At 44.7% G+C, this 27834-nt stretch overlaps 1 protein-coding gene across 2 annotated transcripts in view; it reads left to right on the top strand.

The window, feature by feature from the left end:
- The first annotated feature begins 5743 nt into the window (after window positions 1–5743).
- IGSF11 (immunoglobulin superfamily member 11) overlaps window positions 5744–27834 on the top strand; it is a 149506-nt gene continuing 127415 nt past the window's right edge. Inside the window, exon 1 of one of the 2 annotated variants that reach the window (XM_084637762.1) lies at window positions 5744–5835. Coding sequence is in view for 1 of the 2 variants with exons in the window: in XM_084637761.1 (XP_084493887.1) it covers window positions 6170–6269 (100 nt within the window). In the remaining variant the exon portion in view is untranslated. Of the gene's footprint in view, window positions 5836–5983; window positions 6270–27834 lie in introns of those variants that run through there. The other variant, XM_084637761.1, reaches the window with a different exon arrangement.

The following is a 27834-nucleotide window of genomic DNA, read 5'->3' as shown; positions in this document are numbered from 1 at the left end:
CTTTGCTTTAGACTAGAGGCTCTGAGCTGCCTATACTAGGAAAAAAGGTGTATTCTTAAATCATGTCATGGACCAGCCAGTCCTTTGAGGTAAGCTGGTCTCAGCCTTGCCCATGACTTAACCGCTTTCCTCAACCTCACTGATGAGCTGGCAACATAAGGACTAATCAGTGACCACAGCTGGATGTAAGGGGACTTAATTAGAAAGATTGCCCCTCCCCCTCCAGCGGTGGTGGTGATGGTGCAGTAAGGAGGGTACTACCTGAACAGAGCTGGGAAGGAAGGAAGATCCTGGAAAGAGGAACAAGGGGAGTTCCTTTCTGGGAAAAACTTAAGGGAGTGAGGCTGATTAATCTACAGAGAGTGGGAGCCCTGAGATATGGCCTATATACAGAGCAGAGAGATCCTCAGAGGTAAACTGCTGGAGTCCCTGGTAAAGGGAAGCAGTGAGGAAATCCTTCTAGGGAAGAAGCAATTCCAGAGAATCTCTGCAGGGGCCAGGAAGCAGGAGACTTCAGTCAAGCCTGAGAGGGGCAGAAGAATTGTAAGTTTGGACATTGTTTGTGAACTTTAAGTTGGCCTTTCATTTCCCCTGGAAGGGAAATGAACTGTTGTTTGACCTGGCCGAAGAGCAGAGCTACAGAAGACCTGGAGAGGGAGTCAGGAGAAGATGCTAGCTGGGACTGGTCATTGTGAGGCCAAAGAAGTGGCCATCTGGAGGGGTGTGAGGCCAAGTCCCCAGCAAAACTGCATCTGGGCATGAGAGGGCACTTGAGAGGTGAGGAAGTGTGCTGGCCTGTTTGCTAACCCATTTTAAAACTAAAGGAGTACTTGTGGCACCTTAGAGACTAACCAATTTATTTGAGCATAAGCTTTCGTGAGCTACAGCTCACTTCAGCTGTAGCTCACGAAAGCTTATGCTCAAATAAATTGGTTAGTCTCTAAGGTGCCACAAGTACTCCTTTTCTTTTTGTGAATATAGACTAACACGGCTGTTACTCTGAAACCTGTCATTTTAAAACTGTAGCATGGAAAGGGGAAGTTTGTGCTTTAACACCTTAGTTGGCTGACAGGAGCTCCAGGCTCCCTGTAGGATTCACAGTGACTAGACAACGTGTTACAATCCAACTTGTCATCCCTATACTGGGGCTTAAAAAGGTCTTAGCTACCGTGTTCTGAAAATCCTCCTTTTATCCTGTTGTGGGCCAGCCCTCTGATTCAGCTGCACCCGCTAGAGAGGATACAACTCTCTCTCTCCTCCTGGAGTGAAATGTGTAAACACAGAGCAAAGGAGTTCTTGTTTCAGCACCTTCAGTCTCCCCGTTCCAAATCAGTCCTAGGAGTCTTCCCCAGGCTGGGTAGAGGAGGAAACAAACACTTCCTCCTTCTCTGACTAGCCCATATAATTTCCTCTTCAGTTAAATATCTGCCTTGATGAATTTAGGAGTAAACTCTATGCTTGGCAAGCACAATATAGTTCTCTAGGGCAAGGCTGGTCTTGTGCCTTTCTCCCTTTGCAGGAATTATCCCCTTTCCTCCTAATCATATGTGGAACATGTATATCCCATCACAAGACCATGGATATGAACCTATGGTATTCTGCTTTATGAATTAACAGCCAACAGGCTGTTGCTTGTCACTATGTCTTTGTGTTTTATTGTAGTGTTAACTGAGGTGAGGTACCTGGGTACAAAAGTTGATGTCACTAAGTGGATCTGGATTGTCGAATATCCAAAATGCTACTAACTCAGTGGACTTTATCATCTCGGGCAGATCCCATGTGGCCTGTGGTATCAATAAACAACTGGCCATGATGTCAGTTATAACCTAAGGATTAACCATCCTTGTTTATTTTGATACATGTGCTGGATTGTACTAGTGCCAGAGTGTGTGGAAAGACCCGTGAGACTCAGAGCAGTTTCTTACACCCAGAGCCAAATCTGAATGCACAATTTAGGGGCAGGTTTGAACATTTGGCCCCCAGTTTTAAGAGGAACATGTGCCTCCTGATATTTTAGCTAAGACTTAATTTAGGATTAAAGCTCTTGTTTTTTTTAAATGAATTCCTAGAATTAAAGGCTTAGTTTGTTCCTAGTGTAACTCCATTTAATGGGGTTACACCAAGAATGAATGTGGACCTAGGTTTATATGCATCACATCAAGTTGTACAAGGCAGAAAGGCACAGAGAGATGGTTTGAGATTCTGAACACTAGTCACACATGAACTGGACTGGCACAGTTGGATTAGGTGCTGGGAAGCAGGCTAAACTAAAAACTTTTTTTTAAATGCACTGTCACTTTCTCTCCATGTATACAGCACCTAACACAGTGGGTACCAATACGATAGGCCTTGAGACCAGGAATATTTTTCAAAATTAATAACTCCCCACCCCGCAACATAATCAAGATATTTCAATGGATACGATCATTACAATATCAAGATAAAAGAATCCAAATATAAGCCCGTTGCTTTACATTTTTAGCTTCTATTTCAGTCCATGTATTTGTTTTGTTTTTAATTTTGACTCAGAAAAGGGCCAGTGCATGATCATAAAACTAGTGTATACTTGTTGCCAATGCAGTTTAAAAAATATTATGACATCATGTAACAGCCATGCTATGTTGTGCATCCACATGATAAATGTTAGTGCCTTTCCCCATTTTGTCAGTAATGTATTTTATCAATCAGAGCTATGTGTATTAAATTCTTGCAGCTGTTATGAATAAATTAGATTTCCATTCTCTGAGCAGTCTGGGTTAAGACATGTTGTTGCCACCATTGGTTGGTGTTTGCTGGAAAACATAATTCTGTAATTCCAGTATTATGGACTCTTGGAGAGGGACAGATCTTTGTATTAAGAGTTATAGAAAGACCTTTGAATATGTTGCTCCAATATTTTTGTAAATCTTGGCAAGGAAAAAAACTATATGGGACAGATTCATAATTGATGGGTAGTGGCATCTCCAGCATTTGCTGTGGTTAGCTCTATCTATCTTGTATAGATGTTTGTTCAGAAAAAGCTGTTCAAGTTTTTTTTTCCTTGGAAAAATTGTACAGATAATTAAGTGGATGTATTTTTGATGTTCTGTCACATTTCTTCCAAAACAGAATTAAAACAGAGCAAGCTGCCAACTTAATTTCCTCAATAACACTGAGAGAACCAAGTTTCAGTAGACTTTGAAGTTATTAATGATCAATTCAGTAAATTTTATCATTATCTTTATAAGCCAGAAGAAAGCTGATTTTGTTCAATTATTGAGCAATGGCACCTTTAATAAATTGGTGGATAGTAATGGATAGCCCAATAACAGTTCAGGAGACAGAAGAAGCAATTTATGACTTGGCATCTGACAGAGTTCCTGGAACTGGTGGCTTCCCACCTAATTTTTATAAACCATTTGAAAAATACGTAGTACCTATTCTGGAAAGGTTCTTCACTGAACTGTCCCAGAAAAGTATAATTCCCTGATATATGAGAACTACCTTACTTACAGTAATTCTTTAAAAGGATAAAGCAGCTAATAATTGTGGATTCTTTTGCCTAATGTCTTTGCCAAGATCTTACATGCTATGTTTGGCAAAGATATTAGCCACTAAATTCATGCAGTACCTGACAGGAAGACTTGTAGTAGTCAGCTGCTGATGCTTGGAGAATTTGTATGCGTAACTCTCCTCCACTCACAGGAGTGTGCTGTTCCATCAGTGTCAGTGGGGAGTCACAGGCACTCCCTGATGTGCAAATGGACCCAAGGGAGCAGTAAATACATACCTCACAGTCACTTGCTCCTAGGGATTAGTTGCGGATGTATTGACTTTTTTGGTACTTTGTCATCTTCAAACAAGGAGCTGGAGCATACTAAGTATTGGGGAAGACTAAATTTTGTTCCCAATAATCCACTAGAGTTCCAAGAACAAGGGGACACCTCTAAAGTCCTTCCTGAGCAATTTGAAAACTGCTTTGGAGGTGGTGGTGTGTTGTGGAATGAGGGTTATTTCTAAATATCTAGCCATTTGTTCCCTGTGGCTGTCATTCCACCTTTCTGCATAGCCACAGATTGATTGATTTTGCCAACCACTGAAATAACTAATTAAAGCCGCCTTTGTTGGTATGACATGATACGTTGTGGGGGTCAGATGCTAGAAGGTGATTACTGATAGGCACAGCGCCTACCCACCTGACCAGGAGGAATTGGGGGAAGTGCTGCCTGCTGCCCACTAGGATCCTGATTACAGTCATGCTTATGGGTACTCTGCAGGAAATGAAGCCAATCAGCCACTGCATAGGGACCTGCTCATTGATTGGACTGATTCTAGTGGTCTACCTCTCGGCAAGCAGATGACATGGCACGAGTGAAATTGCCGTGTGCTAAATGCAGTGAGACTGGTTTTAATCAAACACTTATTTGTCAAGAGGCTAAGGTAGCTCCCAGGTCTCAGCTCTCAGCAGAGGAAAAGGACACTTCAGCACTACCATCAAGTAAAGGAAACTGTTTCGCTTTGCTCAGTTTGTCTATCCATTTCTAATGGCCGCATCTCTGTAATACCTAGGTGCCAGCTTCATGAGTAAGAGCAGTGTCAGTCTCCCCTGCCCAGGGCCGTGGCATCTCTACCCTGCTTGATGTTTTTTGGTGTTTCTCAGGTTACACAGCGTTGCTGGCTCAGCAATCCAATTCACTTTATTTTCAGTAATACCTTGGTTGATTATCTGAGGTCCGTGACACCTGTATCTCCCATTGACTTGACTTGGAATTGTTTGTGCACAATACCTCGGAAAATTAGGCCCATGGCATTGATGCCACTTGAAGTTGGGTAGTGCAGAGACTACTGGTCCAGACAAGTCCAGTGTGGCCTACCCAAGCCACTAATACAGAGGTGCAAGCCTTGGAGGCAGTGAGTCCCCCAATACAGTCTTCCTTCCAGAACTGCACAGACCCTAAGAGGGAAATAGCACAGGGGCTAGCTAAGAGTGTCATCGCCACAAGCCACAGCCTCTGCTCAGGTTGGGCTGGCACATCACAAGCTGGGCCCTGTTGTTCCACAGGAGGCCATATGCCTGCTGGGATTAAAAAAATTGAGAATTGCAAGGAGGGACAAGGCAGGACTGGTTTGTGAGGAGCTGCATCTTAGCTTGGACCAAAATGGAGCATCACATGTTGGAATGCCTGGTCTCTATGCACGAAAACAAGATGTGGGCATGTGCCTTCTGCTGTTATGGGCCTGATGCTCCCTCTTGAACCGAGCCAGGCAGGGCGATGACTTGGAGGAAGATGGAGTATCACCTGCAGGGAGGGACCTTTGCTGGGCACTGGGCTGGCAACAAGGCATGGCACAGTTGTCGCTGCAGTGCCCGGATTTCAGTGTCATAAAGCTGGCACATCGCTGACTAAGTCACTGGAGGGTGCTGTCTCCAGGGGCCACCCTATCTTAGACCAGCTTGAGGTGGTGCAGCCGGAGCAGGGCTGAAACCTGCAGGCTCAGAGCGGCCCTTTGGGCTTCTGGCAAGTGCTCGGCCGAAGTTTGGGCAGCCAGTGTTTTCGGGCTAGGGAAAAGCAGCCTTTGGCTTTCTAGGAGCCAGCTGTGCTGGGCAGCGGGTGGGTGGCGGGCTGAGGGGGATAGAGCAGCGTGCAGCTCTAAAGAAGCCCGCCTCTTGGGGGAAGGGAAGGGAAGGGAGGGGAGGGGAGGGGGGGATGCGCCCTGCAGTTTTATTGCGCTTTTGGTTTGTGCGGTTCTCCAGCTTCTGGGGCGACAGCTCGGCGCCCCGGCCGAGCCGCAGCAGCAGCAGCAGCAGAGCCCCCGGCGGCGTGAGGCAGGCGCTCGGGCGGAGCGGAGCCCGGGGTACCTGCGGTGCGGGGCTGGGTGGCATCCCGGAGGCGGGCTGCTGCAGCTCGGCGGGGCCGCCAGGCTGCGCTCTCGGGCCGGTTCGGAGCCTGGCGGCGTCCCCGGGCTGCCGGGGCTCCGGAGCTCCAGAGCCTCCCGGGGAGCGGGCGGTGCAGGCGGGCGGTCCCGGGACAGCGGCTGCAGCGGGAGCAGCCCAGGCTGGGAGCTCCGGGCGGCTGAGCGCACCTGGGGCCGGGGCAGCCGCCGCCTGCGCCCCCCCGGGGGCTTCGGCTGGACTTGGGGGGCTGGCAGCCGGGCGCGGAGCCGCCGCTGCTCGGGGAGGGGGCGCGAGATGCCGGCTGAGCCCGTCTCCCTGCCCGGCATGACTCCGAGGGGCTCCGGCGGCTGGGGGCTGTGGGTCGGCCCCTTGGCTGCGCTCCTGTCTCTGCGAGGTGAGTGCCGCCCTGGGCGGGGAGGGCGGCGCGGGGGCACCGGCCCTCCGACTTCGCTCCGAGCCCGGGCGGGACTTGAACTCCCAACTTTCTCGGGGCCCGGGCCGGGCGAGGGGGAAGCGGTCGCCCACTAGGCGCAGGGTGCTGGGCTTGGGAGGGTGGCATCGCTGAGCAGGGCACGGGGCAGCGCGCCGGCTGGGCACCCGGGCGCTGTCCGCTTCCCCACTGCAGGGGTGAGCTAAGCAAGTTGGCTGGAAGTCCCAGCGAGGGGCTGATCCGCCGCCCTCCCCACCCGGGCTTCCCGAGCCCCGGGCTGTTCCGCCAGGGGAAGGGGGGGCCCTTGTCAGAGGGACGGAGACGTTCTGATCTGTGCCCAGGCGGCTGCCCCGCCTTGGCTTATTTATAGGGAACGGGAAGTGTGCGGTTGCTCCTGTGGTCGTTTGTAACGCAGGTGGGTCTGATGGAGTTATTATATCGCAACCAGACATGGAGAGGAGTGTGGTCCGTTTCCTGTCTCTCCGCTGTGTTCCCAGGAGCGTTTTCTGTTGGGCTCTTGAACTTGCTTTAAAGTATTTCGCTTCATGCTCAATGGCCTGGCCCCAGCCTAGCTCAAAGATTGCTTAAAGCTCCAGGATGAAGATCGTGATTTACAACTTTTCTCCCCAGGCAACTTTCTACCAGTAGGGGTAAAGCTTGTCTGTGAGGGAAAAAGAGCTTTCTCAGGGGCTTGGTCCAAGACCGTGGTAGGAACTCCCACACGAGACTAAAGATCATCACAACCCTCACCAGTACCTTCAGCTGCAGGTGCATTTCTCCAGCTGCCTTCTCTCACATAAACACAGAGCAGCATGTACAGTTAACAAGACAACCCTAACCCATACCCCTACCAAAACGAAATGCTATCTACTTTGCATTCACAGCTCTCCTCTAGAGTAGGGGGAGAGAGAGCTCAAACTATGCACAAGATGTTAGTTACATCACTTAATGCACCACTGGAAAGTGCTCAGATACCAAGGTGATGGGAACAATATAAGAGTCTGTCAAGAACAGAAATTTCCACACTCATCCCTTGATCAGTTAGTTATGCCCTCTTTTCAGCAGCAGGCAGACTGGAGAGCCAGAATTGTCTCTGATAAGCAATGGTCCTTTCCCTCTCCATAGTTTAGGGCCTGTTAAGGTATAGTTCCTCTCGGATACTGGGTACAGTTTTCAAACCTGGTGAAGTGACTTAAAACCCAAAGTCCAATTTTCAAAAGTGATTTAGGAGCCTAAATTAGGTTGTATTGAACATTTTTTCCTGTCAGCTTAAAAAGAGAGTTTGTTTACAATATATTTTCTTACCCATTTTACTAAAAACGTTTTAGATTAAATAGGGCAGGGATAGTCAATAGACTGCAGGACAAATCTGGACCATCATATGCTTTTGAAGGGACTCTGAAATCTTTTTATTTACTTATTATTACCATTATTATTTTTGTATTTTCTCTGGAGTCTGGACATTGACTATTCTTTGAAGAAATTTGGACCTTGACAAAAAATAATTGATTACCCCTGAAAAGGAAGTACTATTCATGTTGTTTGTTTACTTTTTCAATTTTTCTTAGCTTGGATAATGATGAAAGTGAAAACAACTTCAGGGATTAGTTTCTCAATGCTGCAGTGTTTGGGCTACAAACAAAAGAACAGTATGATTGTTTAAATAGAACCTTTCTTCCCGTCCCCCAAATTACTGGGGAGGGGGAATAATGAAAACATTTCTATTAATGTGAGATCTTTGTATAAGTTTATTACAAACTCTAATTTTGGGGACAAATTTGAGTTGCACTTCACTATCTCTTTACATGGTAAAGGATCTAACCAATATTTATTCTGGGGCTTTCATTTTACTGTACAATGTTGATAGATACTACTTGACATAACAAATTTACCTTTAAATAAAAGATTTTATTTACAGAACAGGGAGATTGGCTCACATTCAAGCCACACGTGGTAAATAAGCACCCTGGTTTTCACAGTAAGCCAAAAATCAAGCTAATCCCATTTCAAAACAAGGCAATCCCTGGGAACCCCAACACTCTGTGTCTAGATTTCCCCCTGGCCTGCCATCTGGGACTGTGGTGGGCCTGCTGTGCACCCCTTACTCTCTCCCCTCCTTGCCCCTGCTTGCTGGGAGCCAATTTTTTTTTTTAAAAGCTACAAGCCAAAAACTAGGCGACAAGCAATTCACAAGCCAATTAAGCCAAAAACAAGCCCAATTTCTGTGCTTTTTTCACGGGTTTGGCATGTTTGATTCAAGGTGATATTTGGACTGAGGCTGGAACCTCCAAGGGTCTCCTTGCACCCAATCACTTTACACCTATGACATGGTATGGTCAAACTTTTTAGGGAATTGCCTGATGAGAACCCGGTGTCATAGCCCCTTTAATTTATGTTGTTTTGTGGAAAAGTGGTGATTCCGTTTCATGAGAGCTAGTGTGCAGCTTTGTTTAGGCTTATAATATTCTCCCTGCCCTGAGGAGCATGCAGTATGGGTATCTTTAGTTTCCCTGTAAAGCATTAAGGGGGATTTATACAAATGTTACTGGACATTCAGCCCCCCTAGTGGAGTATATGAAAAGTAATGAGGGAATTCTGTTTAAAGCTTAAACAAAACCTATGCTTGCAAAGCAATCCCGCTATGTTGCCAGTAATAGCTTATTGCAAATTTTCAAATGTGTTAGAAATCACACATTGGGAACAGCTAAATTGAAGATTCATTTTTAACAAAATGAGGTTTCAATCATGTGATGTTGTGTTGCAACAGGTGAACGTGTTTAACTGTGCACGTGCAGTGCGGGCTCTCAAGACGGAGGGACTGACAGCACCGCATAGAGTCTGCCAGAGTCCCAGCAACTGCTCTGCAGCTTCTCACACAGTTCTACACCATTTGTCTTGATCTGCAGTACCTTGTGCTCTTTTAGTCCAGTCTTGGACTCCTTTTACGCAGCTCTGGTAGCGCACTTTAGCCCTGCCATACAACACCTGCTTCTATTGCAGGCCTGCTCCCTCTCACTCCTGGCTCTGCTACAGCTCCTGAGTTGTGGTCCGAGGACAGTGCCCCTTGCTCGTCTATCCTTGCGTATCGTCTGAACAGACTGCTGTTTGTGTCAAACTGCATGGCTTCCTGACTGTGTAGATATATTATTTCACTTGTGACCTGACCTGTTTTCTAGAGGTAAACCCAAATGCATTAACCCACTCTTGGCCTTCTCCAAAAGGCTTCCTCCCCTCTTTTGGAAAATGGGCATAACTGACTTTTCATCTCTTTTCTCTCAGTACTCTTGTCACAAATATAAAGGGAAGGGTAACCAGCTTTCTGTATACAGTGCTATAAAATCCCTCCTGGCCAGAGGCAAAACCCTTTCACCTGTAAAGGGTTAAGAAGCTAAGATAACCTCACTGGCACCTGACCAAAATGACCAATAAGGAGACAAGATACTTTCAAATCAGGATGCGGGGGGGGGGGCGTGAAACAAAGGGACTGTCTCTCTGTGTGATGCTTTTGCCGGGAACAGATCAGGAAGGCAGACTCAGAACTTCTGTAAAGTTAGTAAGTAATCTAGCTAGAAATGAGTTAGATTTCCTTTTGTTTAATGGCTGGTAAAATATGCTGTGCTGAATGGAATGTATATTCCTGTTTTTGTGTCTTTTTGTAACTTAAGATTTTGCCTAGAGGGATTCTCTATGTTTTGAATCTGATTACCCTGTAAGGTAATTACCATCCTGATTTTACAGAGGTGATTCTTTTACCTTTTCTTTAATTAAAATTCTTCTTTTAAGAACCTGATTGCTTTTTTTCATTGTTTTTAAGATCCAAGGGTTTGGGTCTGTGGTCACCTGTACAAATTGGTGAGGATTTTTATCAAGCCTTCCCCAGGAAAGGGGGTGTAGGGTTTGGGGGGATATTTTGCGGGAAGACGTCTCCAAGTGGGATCTTTCCCTGTTCTTTGTTTAACACGCTTGGTGGTGGCAGCATAGGGTTCAAGGACAAGGCAAAGTTTGTACCTTGGGGAAGTTTTTAACCTAAGCTGGTAACAATAAGCTTAGGGGGTCTTTCATGCAGGTCCCCACATCTGTACCCTAGAGTTCAGAGTGGGGAAGGAACCTTGACAACTCTTCAAACAGTTTTTCATTTATAGGATGTCTGTCATTGTGGGATCTCAAAGCACTTCAAGACCAACTATATATAGCTTTTCTGTAACAATTTGAATATTCCAAATATTGCATAAACATCTTAAGAAACTTGCAAATTATTTCTCCGCTTCCTTCTGAGATGTGAGTGAGTAGCACTATGCCAATATTACAGATGGCAATATTGAGGCACAAAGGGGTTTTAAGGTCTTGCTCAAGGTCAGTGTCTGAGCCATGAATAGAGGCAAATAGTCCTGGCTCCTTGGTCCAAGTTCTAACCACTAGAGAATGTTAAATGCATGTGGCAGGATAAGCAATATTTCTAATGGTATTCTTAACTACTAAATTGTGGTGACTCATCTATATTTAGCAGGATGCTACTATCATTGTGCTTTTTTTAAAAAACAGTAAAGTGCTTTTAACACAATGTATTTCAAGGAGAAATGCACACACTGAGAATCTATTCTTTGTAGTTTTCTTCTTGTTGAGCAATAATTCTGCTTTCCTTTTATAACAGTCCAGAGTGAAATTTAGCCTCCGGATGTTAACAGACAGAGGTGTAATGAAGAAAATTCCCTTCTTGTAAATCCTAGTTAGTATTAACATGGTAATTTACAAATATTATCCAATGAGTTCTCCCGACACTTTTGTTTGATAAGGGAGGGCATGATCATTATACTCATTTTACAGATGGGGAAACTGATGCACAGAGCAGGGAAGTGACTTGCTCAGTATCACATAGGGCCTCCTCCCAGCTCTGCTTCTTAGAACTCAGGAGTACCTGATTCCCAATCAAGTGTTAATAAAGTATTAATAATATAATAGTAATAATAATACCCCGCTCTTCATTAGTGGATCTCAAAGCACTTTACAAAGGGGGTCAGTATCATGATCCCCATTTTTCATATGGGGAAACTGGGGCAGAGATGGGTGAAGTGATTGTCCGAGGTCACCCAGCAGGCCAGTGGCAGAACTGGGCAAAGGCCCAAGGTTTCCTGAGTATCTGTTCAGTGTTGTATCCCCTGGGCCATACTGCCTTCAGACCACTTCTCCCTTGTAGAAGTTTCATGCTTCTAAAGATCATGCTAAGAATTTACCATTATTAGTTATGTACAGTGAACTGATTACTCTACATAACTGATTTATCTGCTTGGTTTTGGTGGTCACTGTTATGTCCATTCCGGCTCTAGAGTTTACTTAAGTTATTTCTTTTGATTTTTTTTTTAAGGCAGGTGCAGTTTAAAAATACCCCAAGAAACCTGCCCTCCCCTCATGACTGGTGATATTTGGAAGCAGTTATCTTGCTATTTTTAGTATTGATTGGTCCAGCATTCTTCATCCTCCTTCCCTTCCTCTATTCGGACTCAGGCATGCAAACACTTCTTACATGCATGCCATGTTACGTGTCCTTCATTATTCATATCTACGTAGAGTCCAGCTCCCCACAAAATGGGTGGATGGTGTAGTCTGAAGTCTCTTAATTTTGCATTTAAACCCCCCCATGCCCCCTGTTTTTTGCCTTCTGGAACAGTTGGAAGAGAATCAGAACAGAACTAGTAGATTTGACACAGCAATTTATTACTCATGTACATGTAGAGTCATATCTCCCTGCTGTGCACATACTCATTTGCATGCAGATAAATCAAAGTGCACTTTTGCTCTGAAAAATGACTATGTAAAAATGTCCCATCCTGTCTATTTGAGCCCTGTGTGTATCAGAGGAGTCAGATCGCTCACTGAAGGATAGAAAGTAGTATCATGGTGTCTTTTTTTTTTTTTTGTCTGTCTCTAGTTAGTCTTTTTGAGACAATAATGACAAGAGTGTGAGTTGGATTCTACATCTTCTTTTGCATCATCAGTGGAAAGTTGGTGTCTATGTTCTGGTCAGTTACATCCATGCACTGGTTTTCTTCAAAACACAAGAGCTGGAAGTGTAACTTTAAAGAGATGGAAGTGTGGGTTTGGAGGCACAATTCTGCAGCAGTGAGCATAAGAACTGTCATACAGGATCACAGCAGTGGTCCACAGAGGCCAGTCTCCTGTCTCTAACAGTGGCCAATACCAGACACTTCGAGGGAGGGTGCAAGAAACCTCACAATGGGCAGTTTAGTTAATAATGTGCATTAAGTCAAGAGGTTCCCTGGTGCTGTCTTATTGCTGAGGGCAGCCCTGTCACTGGGCCGTGAATGTAAACAACACTCCAGGTGTAGCTCCTAAAATCTTCTTCTGCCTTGTCAAGGCCACATCCTTTTCCTTCAACCCTCTGTTACTTTAAGAAGGGCTCTTGAGACAAGCAGGCAAGCCACATTTTGAAGTTCTCATGTCTCAAAATAAAGTAAATTACATATTCCCTTTAACAGCAGAAAGGGACCAAGGAGTCCAAAATCTGTTCTTCTCTCAGGAAAGCCCTTTCCATCCAGAAAACAACAAGCACAAAGGTCCCTCTTGTTCAAAAGCAAGATTGTTACCGCAACTGAAAACAAACTTGCAGACTCTTCAATTATCTCGACTGTTGGAGTGAAATACTTTCCCCTCACTCACACACCCCTCCCAGGTCAGAGGGCTGGCATGCCATATCAGAATGGCAAATGGGAGATTTCTTCCTGACCCCCATTAGTTAGAGGTTGGCTTACTAAGCTCTCAAGCAGGGAGATTTATTGTGAGTGTGTGTGTATAGTATTCTACCTAACACAACTGTTGTTGTTCTCATTATCCTTATAAATGTGTAATCCACTGTGGATCCTGCTAAGCTCTTGGCCTTAGTGATAACTTGTGGTAATAAGTTCCATAGGTTCATTATGTGCTGTGCAAAAAATAAACTAATAATAATGAAGTGTTTCATTGAACATCCCCTTATCCTTCTGTTATGAGAGTAAATAGAAGCACCACTCGGTTTGTGTTTTCTGTACCACTCAGTATCTTATCTGTCTCTAGCTTATCCTTTTCTTCTATAGCTCCTCTCTAAATTGAACAGTCCTAATCTTAACATCATAAGGAAGTTTCTCCTGACCTATAAACGTTTTTGTTGCCCGTTTTTGAAACTCTTCAGTTTCTGCTATATTTTTTAGATAAAGCATCCAGAAGTAAATACAGTATTCTCGTTGAGGGGATGCAATCAATTTTCATAATGGCATTTCTATTTTCAGTATATTCCATCTCATTATTTAGACATCCTAACATTTTGTTTGACTGCTGCTGTGCACTGAACAACATGTTTGCCCTGAGCTGTCCACGATGACACCAAGGTAATTTCCCCAAGGGATTACAGTTAAATTAAATATGTACGAGTAGTTCAAATGATTCCTTTAAGTTTGTATTACCTTGCATTTGCTAACATTGAATTTCATCCTCCATCACCATGCTGCCTGTTTGCCTAGCTTTATTAGACCCCTCTGAAATTCCTCACAGCCTTCTTTTGTCTCAACTAACCTAAATCATTTTATCGCTTGCAAATTTTGCCACCTTACTGCTCGTCCCCCTTTCCCAGGTCATTCATGAACGTATTGAATTACGCCAATCCTGGTATGGGGCCTTATGGCACCCCTGTGAAGATCATTTACATTACTGAACATTGATTGTTAGCCCAGCTCTGTTTTTTTGTCTCTTTAGTACATTCCTAATGTGCAAAACACTACCTTTCACCTCGTTGCTGAGGGACTTTGTCCCCTTTATCCACTGTTTTGTTGACATTTTCAAAGAATTCTAGTAGACTGGAGATGCATGGTTTCCTTTTACAGACACTGTGCTGGTTTGTCCCTATAATGTTCATCTGGGTGCTTTATAATTCTAGCTTTCACTATCATTTCAGCCAATTTGCTTGATACTAAAATAAGGCCAATGGGGCTGTAACTCCTGGAATAACCCCGGCACCTTCTTTAAAGATAGGTACACCATTTACTATCTTCCTCTAGCAGCTGACTTTAGCAATAGATTGCATAATTTTCTTCAGCCCTTTTGGATCAGACTGTCTAGTCCAGGTGACTTGTTGCTCATCAGTTTAGCAGTTTGTTCCATCACCTCCTCTTCTTACGTCTCAGTCTCTAACACTGTCTCATCTTATTTTCTGAAAAGAGCAGTTTTGCGGTAGGAATCTTCCCCAGAATCCTGTGTAATAAAGACCAATGCAAAAATCATTTAGCTTCTCTGCAATGTCCTTACCCCCCTTAATTGTTCTTTTTACTACCTGATAAGTCTATCAACGCCTTTGTTCATAATGCAGGCTTCCTGCTTCTGATATATTTAAAGGATTATTGTTTTCAGTTTTGCTCTTAGTTCTACTAGTTAGCATCTTATAAAGGATACCTCACTGGCTCAAATAACTTCCTGTACCTTACCATTTAATTGCACAGTGTATTTGCTTGCCTTTCTTAGGGGCATACGTACCTTCTGTGATTGTGTTATGGTTGCTTAAGTAGTCTTCATGCCAAGTGTAAGGACTTTAATTTCTCTACTTTGAAGCTGGGTTCTTTTGAACCTGCTTCCTCATTGCTTTTAAAATATCCCTTTTTAAAGTTTTTAAAGGGGCCGCGAGGCCCCTGTATAACTTAGTAATAAGTCAAAAGTAGCCTCTATTCTTAGTGGCCCTAGAACTAGTTGTTCCAAGAAGCATTGTTTAAGATGTTGAGAAAATGTTTCTCTAACCCTTGAGATTGAACCAGTTTACATGTGGGTAGCTGAAGTCACCCACTATTGCTCTTTTGTTAGGCTTTTTTTTGATCTCTCAATACTGTACAGTCTATACCTTTTTCCTGATCAGGGGGTCACTAACAGGGCCTTATCAGTATACTTACGGTTTTGGTGGATTGGGCTTTGTGTCCATACTTTGTTCTACTCTGTTTCTCGAGGGAAGTGATTATTCCCCTTTATTTGTCACTGGTGAGGCCACATCTGGAGTATTGCTTCCAGTTTTGGTCTCCCCACTACAGAAAGGATGTGGACAAATTGTGGAGTCCAGCGGAGGGCAACAAAAATCATTAGGGGGCTGGGGCACATGACTTATGAGGAGAGGCTGAGGGAACTGGGCTTGTTTAGTCTGCAGAAGAGAAGGGGGTGGGGGGATTTGGTAGCTGATTTCAACTATCTGAAGGGGGGTTCCAGAGAGGATGGAGCTCGGCTCTTCTCAGTGGTGGCAGATGACAGAACAAGGAACAACGGTCTCAAGTTGCAGTGGGGGAGGTCTAGGTTGGATATTAGGAAACACTATTTCACTAGGAGGGTGGTGAAGCACTGAAATGGGTTACCTAGGGAAGTCGTGGAATCTCCATCCTTAGAGGTTTTTAAGGCCTGGCTTGACAAAGCCCTGGCTGGGATGATTTAGTTGGTGTTGGTCCTGCTTTGAACAAGGGGTTGGACTAGATGACCTCCTGAGGTCTCTTCCAACCCTAATCTTCTATGATTTATTGTTGGGTTTTTTATTATTTTTGTTATCCCACCACCTCTCAGTAATATCTATTAAGTCAAAGTTCTCTTCAGCTAGCAGGCATTCTAATTCATTCAGTTTTGGTTTTGAGTTTCTTGCATTGGTATCTTATATTAGTACGTCTATTATTTTAATAAGCCCTGTGCCTGTTTAGATTTAACATATCACTTATTACTTCTTACAGAATTTAACTTTGTGCTGTTGAGCTGTTCGTCAGTTAATCCTACACTGGATACAGCAGTAGTTCTGTATTACTGGCATCCCTAGACGATGTCTTAGTCAGAGTTGAATGCCTCTCTGCACCTGTTGGCTTTCCAGAGATGGCTGTGTTCTGTAGCAAATTCAGCAGCCACAGGACCCTAAACTGTGTGAAACCCTGGTCATATGCACCCTCATGCTCTGTGACTTATTTATTCAGCTGTACAATACTCTGCTCTGTGGAAATCAGCAGTTATATCATGCCAGAGGGGATGGTTTAGAATAGATCCTAAGCATCAAATGTTAAATACTCCGACTCCCTAGAACCATGGGTTCTGACTCCAGGGCACTCTCTACAGTTCTTCAGCCTCGTGAAGGAGATAAACTGAGTTCCATGCAGTGTACTGTTTGTTGGTCTTTGGGCTGAAGTCTTAAAAACCAAGGTCCTGACTTCCGTATGATTGCTTGGATGCAAAAGGTTCCAGGGCTTTACCTTGGTGTTCTTGGCCAAAATGTCTCCTCCTGCCACGTGCAGCGTGCTCTCTGCTGGGCTGCTGTTCTCTACCCAGACATGCTGCATCTTCATGGTATTATGTGTATATGATGTCTGATGCATTTTGGGAAGAGCGTAATTTTTTTTATTTTTATTTTTTACCACAGAAAAGCCTGCAATATGTTGTTTTAATGAAGCCACTTGTGAGCGACTATGCCAAGGGCTTCAGGGCAACTCAGGCTGCCTGAATAATCTGAGTGTCCTTTGCCTCACTAGCTGCATTAGCCTCTTTGTTAGTTATGGAGCAATGAGAAGGTAGTTTAGAGGGGCTGCAGTTGACCTTCTAGCTAGCTGTCAGGAGCTGGTAGCCAGGACAGACCACAGAGAGCTTGGCTACTTGGCAGAGGGACAGAATAGCCTCAGTCCCTGTGCAAATCATCCTGTTTTTGGTTTGGTTTGTCAAGGGCAACCCTTCCCTTTGCCCCTGAAACAGCTGGTGTACCTGGGGCCCCTACGGCTGGGCTCATCCACAGTCAGGGCCTTCCATTTCCAGGCTGCTGATGTCCATGGTACAAGCCATAAGTGTGTCTTTTTCTGCGGGATGGTGTGGCAGTAATGCTGTATTCATAGGGCTTTTGCTAGTACTCTTGGGGCACACTTTGTCTCTGTCTTTTGTAAGTCCTCTATCTATTCTCTACTTTTTTCTTCCATCCTGCTTTCTCGTCACTATTCCCAGTCACAATTTAAAACCATATTTTAAGTCTCTATCATGCCAGATTGTCAGCAATTCTCTGTTTATCCACAGAACAGGAACAGCATGGGCAGCAGCCAAGTGGACTCTTTCCTGCCCCCCACCCCGTCCCCCCTCCGGCGCCACAGTACTGCCCTGCCAATTTGCTGCAGCCCTGCTCTGGAGGGGTTACCTCTCTGGGCAAGAGGGGAGTTCAGTCTCCATATAATCCTGCTGCATGCTAGTTGAAATAGCCCTTCCAGAATCAGCAGTTTCTTGAAGTAATTGACAAGAGGCACTGGCTTCTTGCTGAATCAGAGAGATGTGTGCTTGCCAAGTGACTGCAGCAGAAGGAGGCGGTGGCCAGCCTCAGATAAAGGGAAGCCAGTGTGCTGTGGGCTCCTTAGCTGCTTTTAGGCCCTCTTACTCTGCTTATGCAGAAACTGAGCTGTAGCAGCAATGATACTGGGCGTGAGGGGACAAGGAGTCTGCTGGCTAATGCACAGGACTGGGAATCAGGCAGCCTGGGCTGTATTCTTAACTGCCACTGCTCACTTATTGTGCTACCTCTTCTACACTCCGAGTCCAATTTCGTACTGGCAGAAAGCCTGCTGTAAACTACATATTGGGTATAGCTGGCAAATGAGTGTGTCTGGCAACAATGTGGCATGCAGTGGGCTTGAAAAATGAATGTGTCACCCTAAGGTGGGGAGGGAGTGTGGAAAGCAACAGGAGGATACTTTCCCTTATCCTTCCTGAGATTCAGAATGCGCTGTAGGTGCTTTCCACAGACAGATCCTTCTTCCATCTTCTGACCAGCTTACAGCTAGCTCCTGCGCACTCACTGAAGATCTTGGGGGTTTTGCCACTTACTTCAATGGGTGCAGGGTGTGTGATTAACAACAGGGTTTATATCACTGTTGAGTGTGACCCAGAGACTTCCCTGGGAGATGCAGCTGCTCACACTAGCCTTGCTGCAAATTGAATTTGGCCCTCTGTCTCCCTGCCTATACCACAGGGTAATACCTTCCTGTCTCACACAGAGGTACAGAAGTATTTGTACAGCACTCAAAAACATGAAGTAGGATCCTCCGTCAATAAGGCCTGGGGTCCTGCTCCCCAATAGATTTTGGAGGTGGGTGCCTGTTGCATTCGTGTCAAGAGCGTACATACTGTCTGTTGCTGTTAACAACTTTGGTGTAGGAGATGAAGAGCACCAGGAAAGAAGCCCCCACAGGGTTTTTGAAAACTACCCCACAGTGGTGTACTAAACCACACAGGTTTTTTAAAAGCCACAGATTAAATAGAACAGATCCTTTCAACCCACTGTGTTAGATACCAGCTAAGTAGAGAGCATCACTACTGTGTCAATGGCTGGCTAACTACACAGGTAGGCTCCCAAGGACACTGCGTGCCATTTGAAAGTGGATGCATCTGTGATGTCCTGTTGTATCCATGCAGCCCAACACACTCTGGTGTCCTGGGGCTTTCAGCTGTAACTTTAAGGCCAGGCTGAATTAACTAGAAATTTTAGTTTTATATTTACAGATATTTAATGCTACTAATACTTTGGACCTCTCTAGTTCCTTCCATTTGAGGGTTTCAAAATACTTCACACATGTCAATCAAATATTTCTTTGACTACCCGGGTGAGGCCATCAATTATTGTCATCCCAGTTCTGTAGCTGGGGAAACTGAGGCAGAGAGGGGGAGGAACTGACTTGCCCAGGGTCACACAGGATGAGGGTGGCAGAGCCAAGACTAGATCTTGCATCTCCCGACTCGCAGTCCTGTGCTTTAATCACAACTTCCCATTGATTTGCTTAAGCAGTGAACACCTAATTCTTTCCCTCTTGAGTTTTAATGGCAACGGCTAGTAGATAGTTATTGATTTTTGGTATTTATAGAAAACCTGCAATTGCTAAATCAAATCTTGGCATTTTCTTTCTATCAGCCATACCTTTGTCACCTCCAGGCTGGATTACAGCAGTGACCCTTCTTCAGAGTATCCTGTGAGGCTGCCTTCTGAATGGGGAGCTGTAAGTGTATGACAGTTAAAAGAAAAGGAGTACTTGTGGCACCCTAGAGACTAATTTTATTTGAGCATAAGCCTTCGTGAGCTACAGCTCAGTGCTCCTTGCCCTCTGCTGACTTCTTTTGCCTTCTGGGGGCAATTCAAGGTGCTAAAGCAATGTGTAATGCCCTACTTGGCATGAGACGCGTATTTTAGAGAGAGACGCTTTCCTTATGTTCTGCTGAGACATTTGAGATCTGCTCGAGTATCTTGGCTGTCAGAACCTGGTGCTCCGCTTCTGTGGGTCACAGTGCCCTGGCTTTGGAAGTCTGTCCCCATTGCTGACCATCAGAATGTTTTTAGACTTTAGAGCACACCAGGAGGCTCTCTGTGCCCTCAGGTTGATGATATCATTTTGGTTTTTTCTGTTTGAATGTTGTGCAGGTTAGTTGGATGTCTTAGGCCAGCGCACTGATACAAAGGATGGGGGCTCCTCTGTTTTAAGTCTGCTCTCTTGAAAAGCCAAAGACTATTGTACAAGAGGGTCTCCTCCCTAGCCCTGTGTTCCATCAAACCTTCCACTCCTCTTCCAAACCCCATTTTAAGGCTTTTTCAGTGAACCTTCCAGGGCTGACCCCCCTCTGCCTCAACCCAAGCCTTTCCATGCTATCCACTCCCCAGCCCTGCCATCAAAAAGTATCTGTAAAGTCTAGTAAAGCTGGGATTTTCAAAGGCACCTACGGGAAATGAGCTCCTAGCTCCCTCAGTCTCCTTTGAAAAATTGAGTTTAGATTAATTTAAAAATAAATGAAAAGCAGAGGCACCAACAAGTGTCAACACCACAAAGCCCAGATCCTATTTTTTTTCAGTCTGGCACGGCTATAACTCTCCTCTCCTTCATCCCTCCCTGTGTTTAATGTAATTTCTTGCTGGGATAAATCTGATTTAGATTATAAACTCTTTGGGCTGGGGGCTGGGAATGGAATTTTCAAAAGAGCTCATGGGTAAAATCTTCAAAATCATGTAAGTGGCTTTGGTTCCTAAAGTCTCATTTTCAAAAGTGACTTGGGCAGTGAAAGTCAATGAGAAATAGGCTCCTAAACCACTTAGGCTGCTTAGAGACATTCACCTGTATCTTTTGTTTGTAAAAACCCAGCAAACCTTAAGTACTCTAGAAGTATCACAGGATCATAATACAGTGCCTAGTTATTCTTGGTATGTGTACATGACACCTTTTTGTCCAAGGACTATGCCTACTAACCAGGGTGAATCAGAGCTCTGTGTCGCTTGAAAGCTTGTCTTTCACCAATAGAAGTTGGTCCAATAAAGGTATTACCTCACCTACCATGTCTCTCTACTAGCTAGGGCGACAGGCATGTGAGACGAGGCCTACTGCCATTTCAAAAGAAGTCAAACAGTCGTGCGTTTATTGTGTATGGTGTTTAATTGTAAAGTTGTCCCGTTAGTGGGGTATTCATTCAAGTCACATTTGGGAGGTTATTTTTCACAACTATAAGGGCCAGAATCTTCTTTTTTCTTCTTCTTTTTTTTAAAGGGAAGCTTAGGATGTGCAGATATTGAGGACACTTGCCAGTGAAAGGTTCCTACGTGCCCTGTGTGAATGGCCAGGTGGATTTCTTAAGCCCTGATAGGTGCAATGGCAGACCAGGTGGCATATTCAAATGCTTTCAGTGTCAGTCTGACTTTGCTGTCATTCAAATCAGTCAAGAAACAACCATTCACTTCAATGGGCACAGAGTCAGGCCAATGCTGAGTGCTTCTCTCTCCCTCTCCCCCAGTAAATAAATAGTACATGGTGTTGTTTTTCTGAAACTACAAAAATTCAGTAATTACTGTAATTTTTCATTAAAGGTGAACAAAAATGCTTTTTAAAAAAAAAAGAAAGAAAAAAAGCACAAAACTGTTGAGAGGCCGGACAAGTCACATTGTGTTTATAAATTAGAAATACATTTTAAAACAAAAGAATTGAAAAACTGTTTCCATCTTTAGTTATATGTGAATATCCCAGTTCACAATTCTGTTTCCTTACCAGGTGGTGGGAGGGGGGGTGGGGGGGGGAAGGGAAGAGAAGAGAAGGGAGCTAGTGTTTTACATTTCACTTCTATAATGCCTTTCCTTTGGCTGTCAATATAGATTACAAAACGTTCATGGTTTTAAGCCCTGCTTCTCTCCATGTAAAATAAATACATTTTCTTAATTTAGTGTTCTAAAAGGCTACATGTAAACATATCTGTCTGGGAACCAAGAATGTACCCATATTTACAGGATGGGGGACTTCATGTTGGAGAGCAGTGACTCTGAAAAAGATTGTCCACCACGACCCCACAATCAGCTGAACATGAGCTCCCAATGTGATGCGGTGGCCAAAAGAGCTAATGTGATCCTGAGATGCACAAACAGGGGGATCTTGAGTAGGAGGAGTGAGGTCATTTTATTGCTATATTTGGTACTGGTGCCACTGCTCCTGGAGTACCCTGTCCATTTCTTTTGCCAACAATTCAAGAGTGATGTTGATAAATTGGGGAGAGTTCAGAGAATTGCCACGAGAATGATTAAAGGATTAGAAAACATGGCTTCTAGCGATAGACTCAAGGAGCTCAATCTATTTCACTTAACAAAGAGAAGGTTAAGGGGTAACTTGATTACAGTCTGTAAGTATTTACATGGGGAGCAAATCTTTAATGATGGACCATTCAGTCTAACAGGGAAAGGTATAACATGATCCAATGGTTGGAAGTTGAAGCTAGACAAATTCGGACTGCCAATAAGGCATAATTTTTTTTAACAGTGAGGGTAATTAACCATTAGAACAATTTATCAAGGATCATGGTGGATTCTCCATCCCTGACCATCTTTCAATCAAGATTGGTTTTCTAAAAGATCTGCTGTGGGAATTATTTTGGGGAAGTTCTCTGGCCTGTGTTATACAGAACGTCAGACTAGATCACAGTGGTATGTTCTGGCCTTGGTGTCTATGAATCTGTGAACTCCCTTTTATAGATAAGAAAACTGAGGCACAGAGAGGGGAAGTGACTTGTCCAGGGCAAGTCGCAGCAGGGCTAGGAATAGAATCCAGTCTTTGAGGCCTGCTGTTATCCACTATGCAGTGTTCCCTTTCTTGAGGGCACAACTAACATCTGCTGCTGTTACCCGTTTTGAAATGCATGGTAGAACAATTCTGATTTTCACTACTTTGACTTGTGCCCTGCACATCCAACTAGTCAGACAATTAAAAAGCCCTTTGAATTCCCTCTTGGTCTGCAGTATTACTGTCACCATGTGGCAATGAAGGCATGATGAAACCCTCTTGTTGCTGGGTTGAGACATGAATTTTGTCCTGAAGGATAGTTGCAAGAAGGCAACACGTAATGACATCCTAGGCAGTGAGAGGACAGCAATTCCCCAGCTCTGCTTAGTCATCGGTGGTGGTCTCCACTATTACAAATGAAACATATTAGAACATAAGACTGGCCATACTGGGTCAGACCAAAGATCCATCTATCCCAGTATCCTGTCTTCTGACAGTGGCCAATGCCAGGTGCCCCAGAGGGAATGAACAGAACAGGTAATCATCAAGCGATGCATCCCCTGTTGCCCATTCCTAGGTTCTGGCAGAGGCTAGGGACCTTGAAGTTGGCTCATGAGACTCGGCACATCCAGTACCTAGCATCCAGACTCCTTAAAGTTTCATGGAGGATGGACTTGAATACCTGGGTATTAGCCAAAACCAGAAGGGGAGCATTTTCTCATTTGTAGGTGGCTATAATCTTGTGGAAATCTCATTATGTCAGCCAATTGCACAAGATTTCCATTATTTTTGGTCTTAAATCTCATGTGAATGACTTGTGATATCTCAGTCATGTTAAATCTGAGCTGGTATTCACCCCGGGATCGCCAAGCCAAACCAGTGCAGATCTGAACATCCTCTCCTCATCCCCCGCCCTTTGAAAGCAAAAAGTTTAAAATTTAAAACAGGAAAAACTGTTAATGCAGTTTTATGGCTGGATGGTTAAAATCAAGAAGTACTGGGAAATGCATAAGATAACAATGCTGGAAACTTATCTCAGTTGCATTGTATATCCTATATATTTTATGGCATAAATGATGGTAGGATTGGAAGTGGGTGAATAATTCATAGCAAATAATTTATTTAATGCATTTCACCTCTATTTCTCTTTGTGAGCAGTTTCTGGCTTCTTCATGTTGAATTATTTGGAATTATTCGCCATATCATTTCTGCAAATAATGTTTGAACTGCAGCTTGTTCATGGGTGGTTTGTTGCAAGTGTTAAAAATTCAAGATGTGTTGGCCAGCAGTGATTTGGACACAGAGGTCACATGGGAGTGTTTTATGTTCCCTGACTGCATGAATGTAATCCTTTGAAAGGCTCCCTGGGACAGTGACCATCCCTTTTTGTATATCTGGAAAGCACCTAACACTTCAAGAACACCGCCAGAAATTATTACCACTGCTACTTATAAGTATTCAGGTTATTAGTGTGGATACTCACAATTACAAGTTCAAAATTCACTTTCTGCAAATGTTCCCGAACATAAATATACTGTTTCCATGAACATGCCTGCTGCTAAACTAGGATATTTGAAGAAGTGAACAAAAAGGGAGCTAAGACCCATTCAGCAGCCCATCCCTGCTCAGCAAAGCTCTTCTGCACATACTTATAGTTGAGCATGTGCTTTGGTGCTATGCTGCACAAAGATGGATTTAAGCATGCATTGCTGAAATGGGGACTAAGAATACAGGTCAGCAAGTATATAATCTCTTTTTATCCAAGGGTGTACTTGTGGAAATAGTTTGAATGTATTTTTCCATCTCTAGTTTTGGGGGGTGCTTGTGCACCCAGAGTTAAGGGTGAAGCTAGCTATATGATATTCCTGTTACAAGAGTGATTCACAACGCCCTATAATTTCACAAAAACCAAGCAATCCACCCGAAACTTTACTTGCGACATCGCATCCCTAGGTGGATATTTTTTTTTCTTGGCAGTTGGGGGCAAATAACACAAGGAATTCAAGGTAGATGTGTGTGTTGTTTTTGTACCTATCTGTTGGAGGCTAAACACTGTGTTGTGGAAAATGAGTTACACCATTTGTTTGGTTCAAACAGTCTGAGGTGCTTTTATTGAATACAAGCATGCAGGGAGAGGGAGACAGAGATGGTCACACTCAGGTGCCACCCTGGTCTCTCTCTGTCCTGCTCCTATAATACCAGTTTTATATAGTTATTTTACATCCAAGTCAAATGATACATTTCCTTAATTTTTTTCATCACTCAAGCATTGTTGTTAAAGCCTTATAAGGAGCTAAAATAAACAGTTTTATAATTAGCACGGTGCTGACGCACTTCGTTATTATCAAGATCTGCGGTTTGCTTGTGGCAACGTTTTGTCAAGGGGCTTTTGCAGGTTTGTGGGCGGTTGCATATAATGGACAGCTAGGGACTTGAACTAGGCTAGAGGTTGGCCTAGTTCGTTATCTGGGTCAAAATACCACGGCCCAGCATATGCAAATGCTCTTAGCTTAAGCAAAGTCTTACAGGATGCAGGCCTGTAGGTCTCTTGCGTTACCGCTCTTGCCTAGGCTACATATAGTGCATAGATCTTGTCACAGAATGGGATGGGGTCAGGTCAACAATACTTTTCCCCCACAATTCCCCCCTTTGGCGCTTCTAGCGCAACTCCAAGCCTAAAAGTCCTGCAACATATGCACCCCTGTTTTTTTGCAGGGGGGTGGGGGGCTGGAGGGCTGCATGGTTGCCTTTTGGCGGCATACGAGGGGATACATGGGGGAGAGTTGCATAGTTACCTTTTTCTGGTACCTGATGGGCTGCATAGGTTCCCTGCTCTGGTGCTCAGAGGGTCACATACTTACCCTTTGGTGGCCCTAAGAGGGCGTCATAGACTAACATGTGCATTATGATTTCCTCATTCTGGTAGTTGTGTTCTTGGGGTATAGAGTGCAGTGACTCTGAAGCATTTTTGAGTACAAGGGAGCAACAGCACTTGCCGCAGGCAAAGATAATATAGACAGCAGTGAGGAGGGCCATGATCAGTAGGAGGCCCTTTAAGATTTGATATCCGATCGAACCCAAGGGGCTTGTAAGCCAGGACCACAAATCCGAATCTGGAGTTGTTTTTTCCTCTGCTACGCTACGGAACAATTTTACCTTCTGTTGGATGGTATGTATATTACTTAGGACCTGTTGGCTTTTATCCACGTAGGCACAGCAGGTGGAGTTTACCAAGACACAGACACCTCCCTGACTGGCCAGGAGTAGATCTAAGGCCATGCGATTCTGCAGGGAAATTTGGGAAATGCTGCAGATTTCGGTCTGCAAGTTGGCAATAGCATCCACTGTAGCATTCCCCATTAGTTCCATAGTGGCAGAAATGTTGACAATGGCCTTTTTCAACTTACTGACTTCCAGCCAAGGGATTAGCGCTCTGATATCCTGGTGCAATTTAGTAGGGCGTAGGATCAAGGGGTTCGGGGAACTGTGTCTTACCTGGTGTAGGCCCAGATTGCGGGTTTGAGTGTGGTAAAGGTGGACCCTTTTTTTCCCCCCAAACCCTGGAAAAAGGTACCTGAGGGTGCAAATCCCTTTTCAGTCCCAGGGCAGAGTTTTATATGCCCATTTCCTGCTGAGCCAAAACAGGCCGCGAATGGTGAGGGTTGGGTATATGAGCTTGGTCCCTTCGTTACACCTAGAATGGAAGGCATCGGTTATGTTCTGACCTGTTTTATTTTGCCTACACCATTTGGGTAAAAATAAAAGATAGGAGGGGGTGGAGGTCAAAACAAGGGTGGAGTTTGGGGTGCAGGCTGGGGTATTTTGAGGAAAGAATACTCCCAAGCTTTGCATCGTCCAATTTCCCAGAAGAATATAATCCAGCCTTCACTTACTGTTATTATGACGCAGTAACATTCTCCCCTAGGAGTTGGCCATAATTGCTGTTAGGGAAATAGGCAAGCGTGTGTTGACAGTGAGGGTATGATCCCACAGAATGTTCCTTTGCGGTATCTGCGTAAGCAAAATTGTAGCAGAGTGGGGCAAAAAGCTGGGGGGAATAACTTATGCGTTTAACGAATAGCAGGGGCCTTTTGCCCTGATTCTTTTCCTGCATAGACATATAACCAGCTTGTTCGGTCATTCCCCATTCTGATATATCTGCAGGTAGCCCTACCACTGGGATTCCCTGTGCCTGGTGGTGTTCTGGCATATGTGAACAGATTCAGCAATTTGTTGGCGGCCTGAGCCACTTGTTGGGTGAGACTGAGGTAAAGGTTTTTATCCCAGCCTCCCTGCAAACCTGAGACGGTGTTCCCAAGTTTCCCATGGGAGAGGGACCTTTTTGTTCCTCCCCAGGCAGATAGGGCAACTTTTATTTTTTTCCAGGAATCTTAGGGGAGGGGTGGCAGGGGTGTTAGCGATGTTGGGTGTCCAAAAGAACGTAATGGTGTCATGCAAATTCAGCAATAACAGAAATAGCATGGTTACACACATGAACCGGATAGAAGGCATAAGCCACTTGCACACCATGGTCGATTCTTTTATTCTGGCAGCTGGCTCAGTCATGGTGGCAATGAGCCAGTGGGCGCTAGGCTTACCACTGGGCTTGGAAGGAGTTATTATGGCCTTATGTTTCCTGTGCTCCTTTATCAGTGGGCCAAATTTCCAACTGGCTGTGACGGCAGTTGACGGGAAGTTAGAGGTTAAATGTCTGAAAATCGATGACCTCGCTGTTGGAAGCGAGGCAATATTTCCTCTTCCGCAGGCAATACCGAGGCTTCTTTGGGTAGTGTTTTAGGGTTGGGCTCTCGGTTTCCGGCCGAGGTTTCGCAGCGTCTGGGCCCAAAGGAGGGGCATTTTTCTTGCAGTGGGAGGTGTGGATCCAACTGGTGAGTCCCTGGCACTTGACCGCAGTATGGGTGGTCAGCAGGACCTGGTAGGGGCCTTTCCAGTGAGGCTCCCGGGAAGTTTTTCTTTGGTGCACCTTAATGTGGACCCAGTCTCTGGGCTGTAACGGGTGGCACGGAATGTCAGCTGGTTCTGGTAGGGCACTGTGTATCTGTGAGTGGATAGACCTGGCACAACGAATTAGCTTCCTCCAGTATGCCAGAACAGTATCGTCGTTTAGCTGCAGATCCAGCTGATGAGAGAATGGGGGAGGGGTTACTGGCATTTTCATGGGTTGGACCATAAGGATTTCATGTGGGGACACCCATGCGCAAACATGGCCTATGCTCCTCATGTGCATGAGGGCAAGGGGCAAGGCATCAGGCCATTTCAGGTTAGTTTCAGCACAGATTTTGGAGATTTTGTTTTTCAGGTCACCATTTTTGTGTTTGACCGCCCCTGCACTTTGGGGTGGGCACAATGAAAACGTTGGGTAACGTTCAGGGCCTTAAACACATGTTGCATAACTTGGCCTGTAAAATGAGTGCCTCAGTCACTATTAATAAAGACAGGTAAACCAAACCGAGGGATAAAATCTTTTAATA

The sequence above is a fragment of the Lepidochelys olivacea genome (genome assembly GCF_965140295.1).
Source record: "Lepidochelys olivacea isolate rLepOli2 genome assembly, chromosome: 1".
Classification (NCBI taxonomy): domain Eukaryota; kingdom Metazoa; phylum Chordata; order Testudines; family Cheloniidae; genus Lepidochelys; species Lepidochelys olivacea.
Note: the sequence above shows the minus strand (reverse complement) of the source record. Positions and strands in the feature narration are given on the sequence as shown.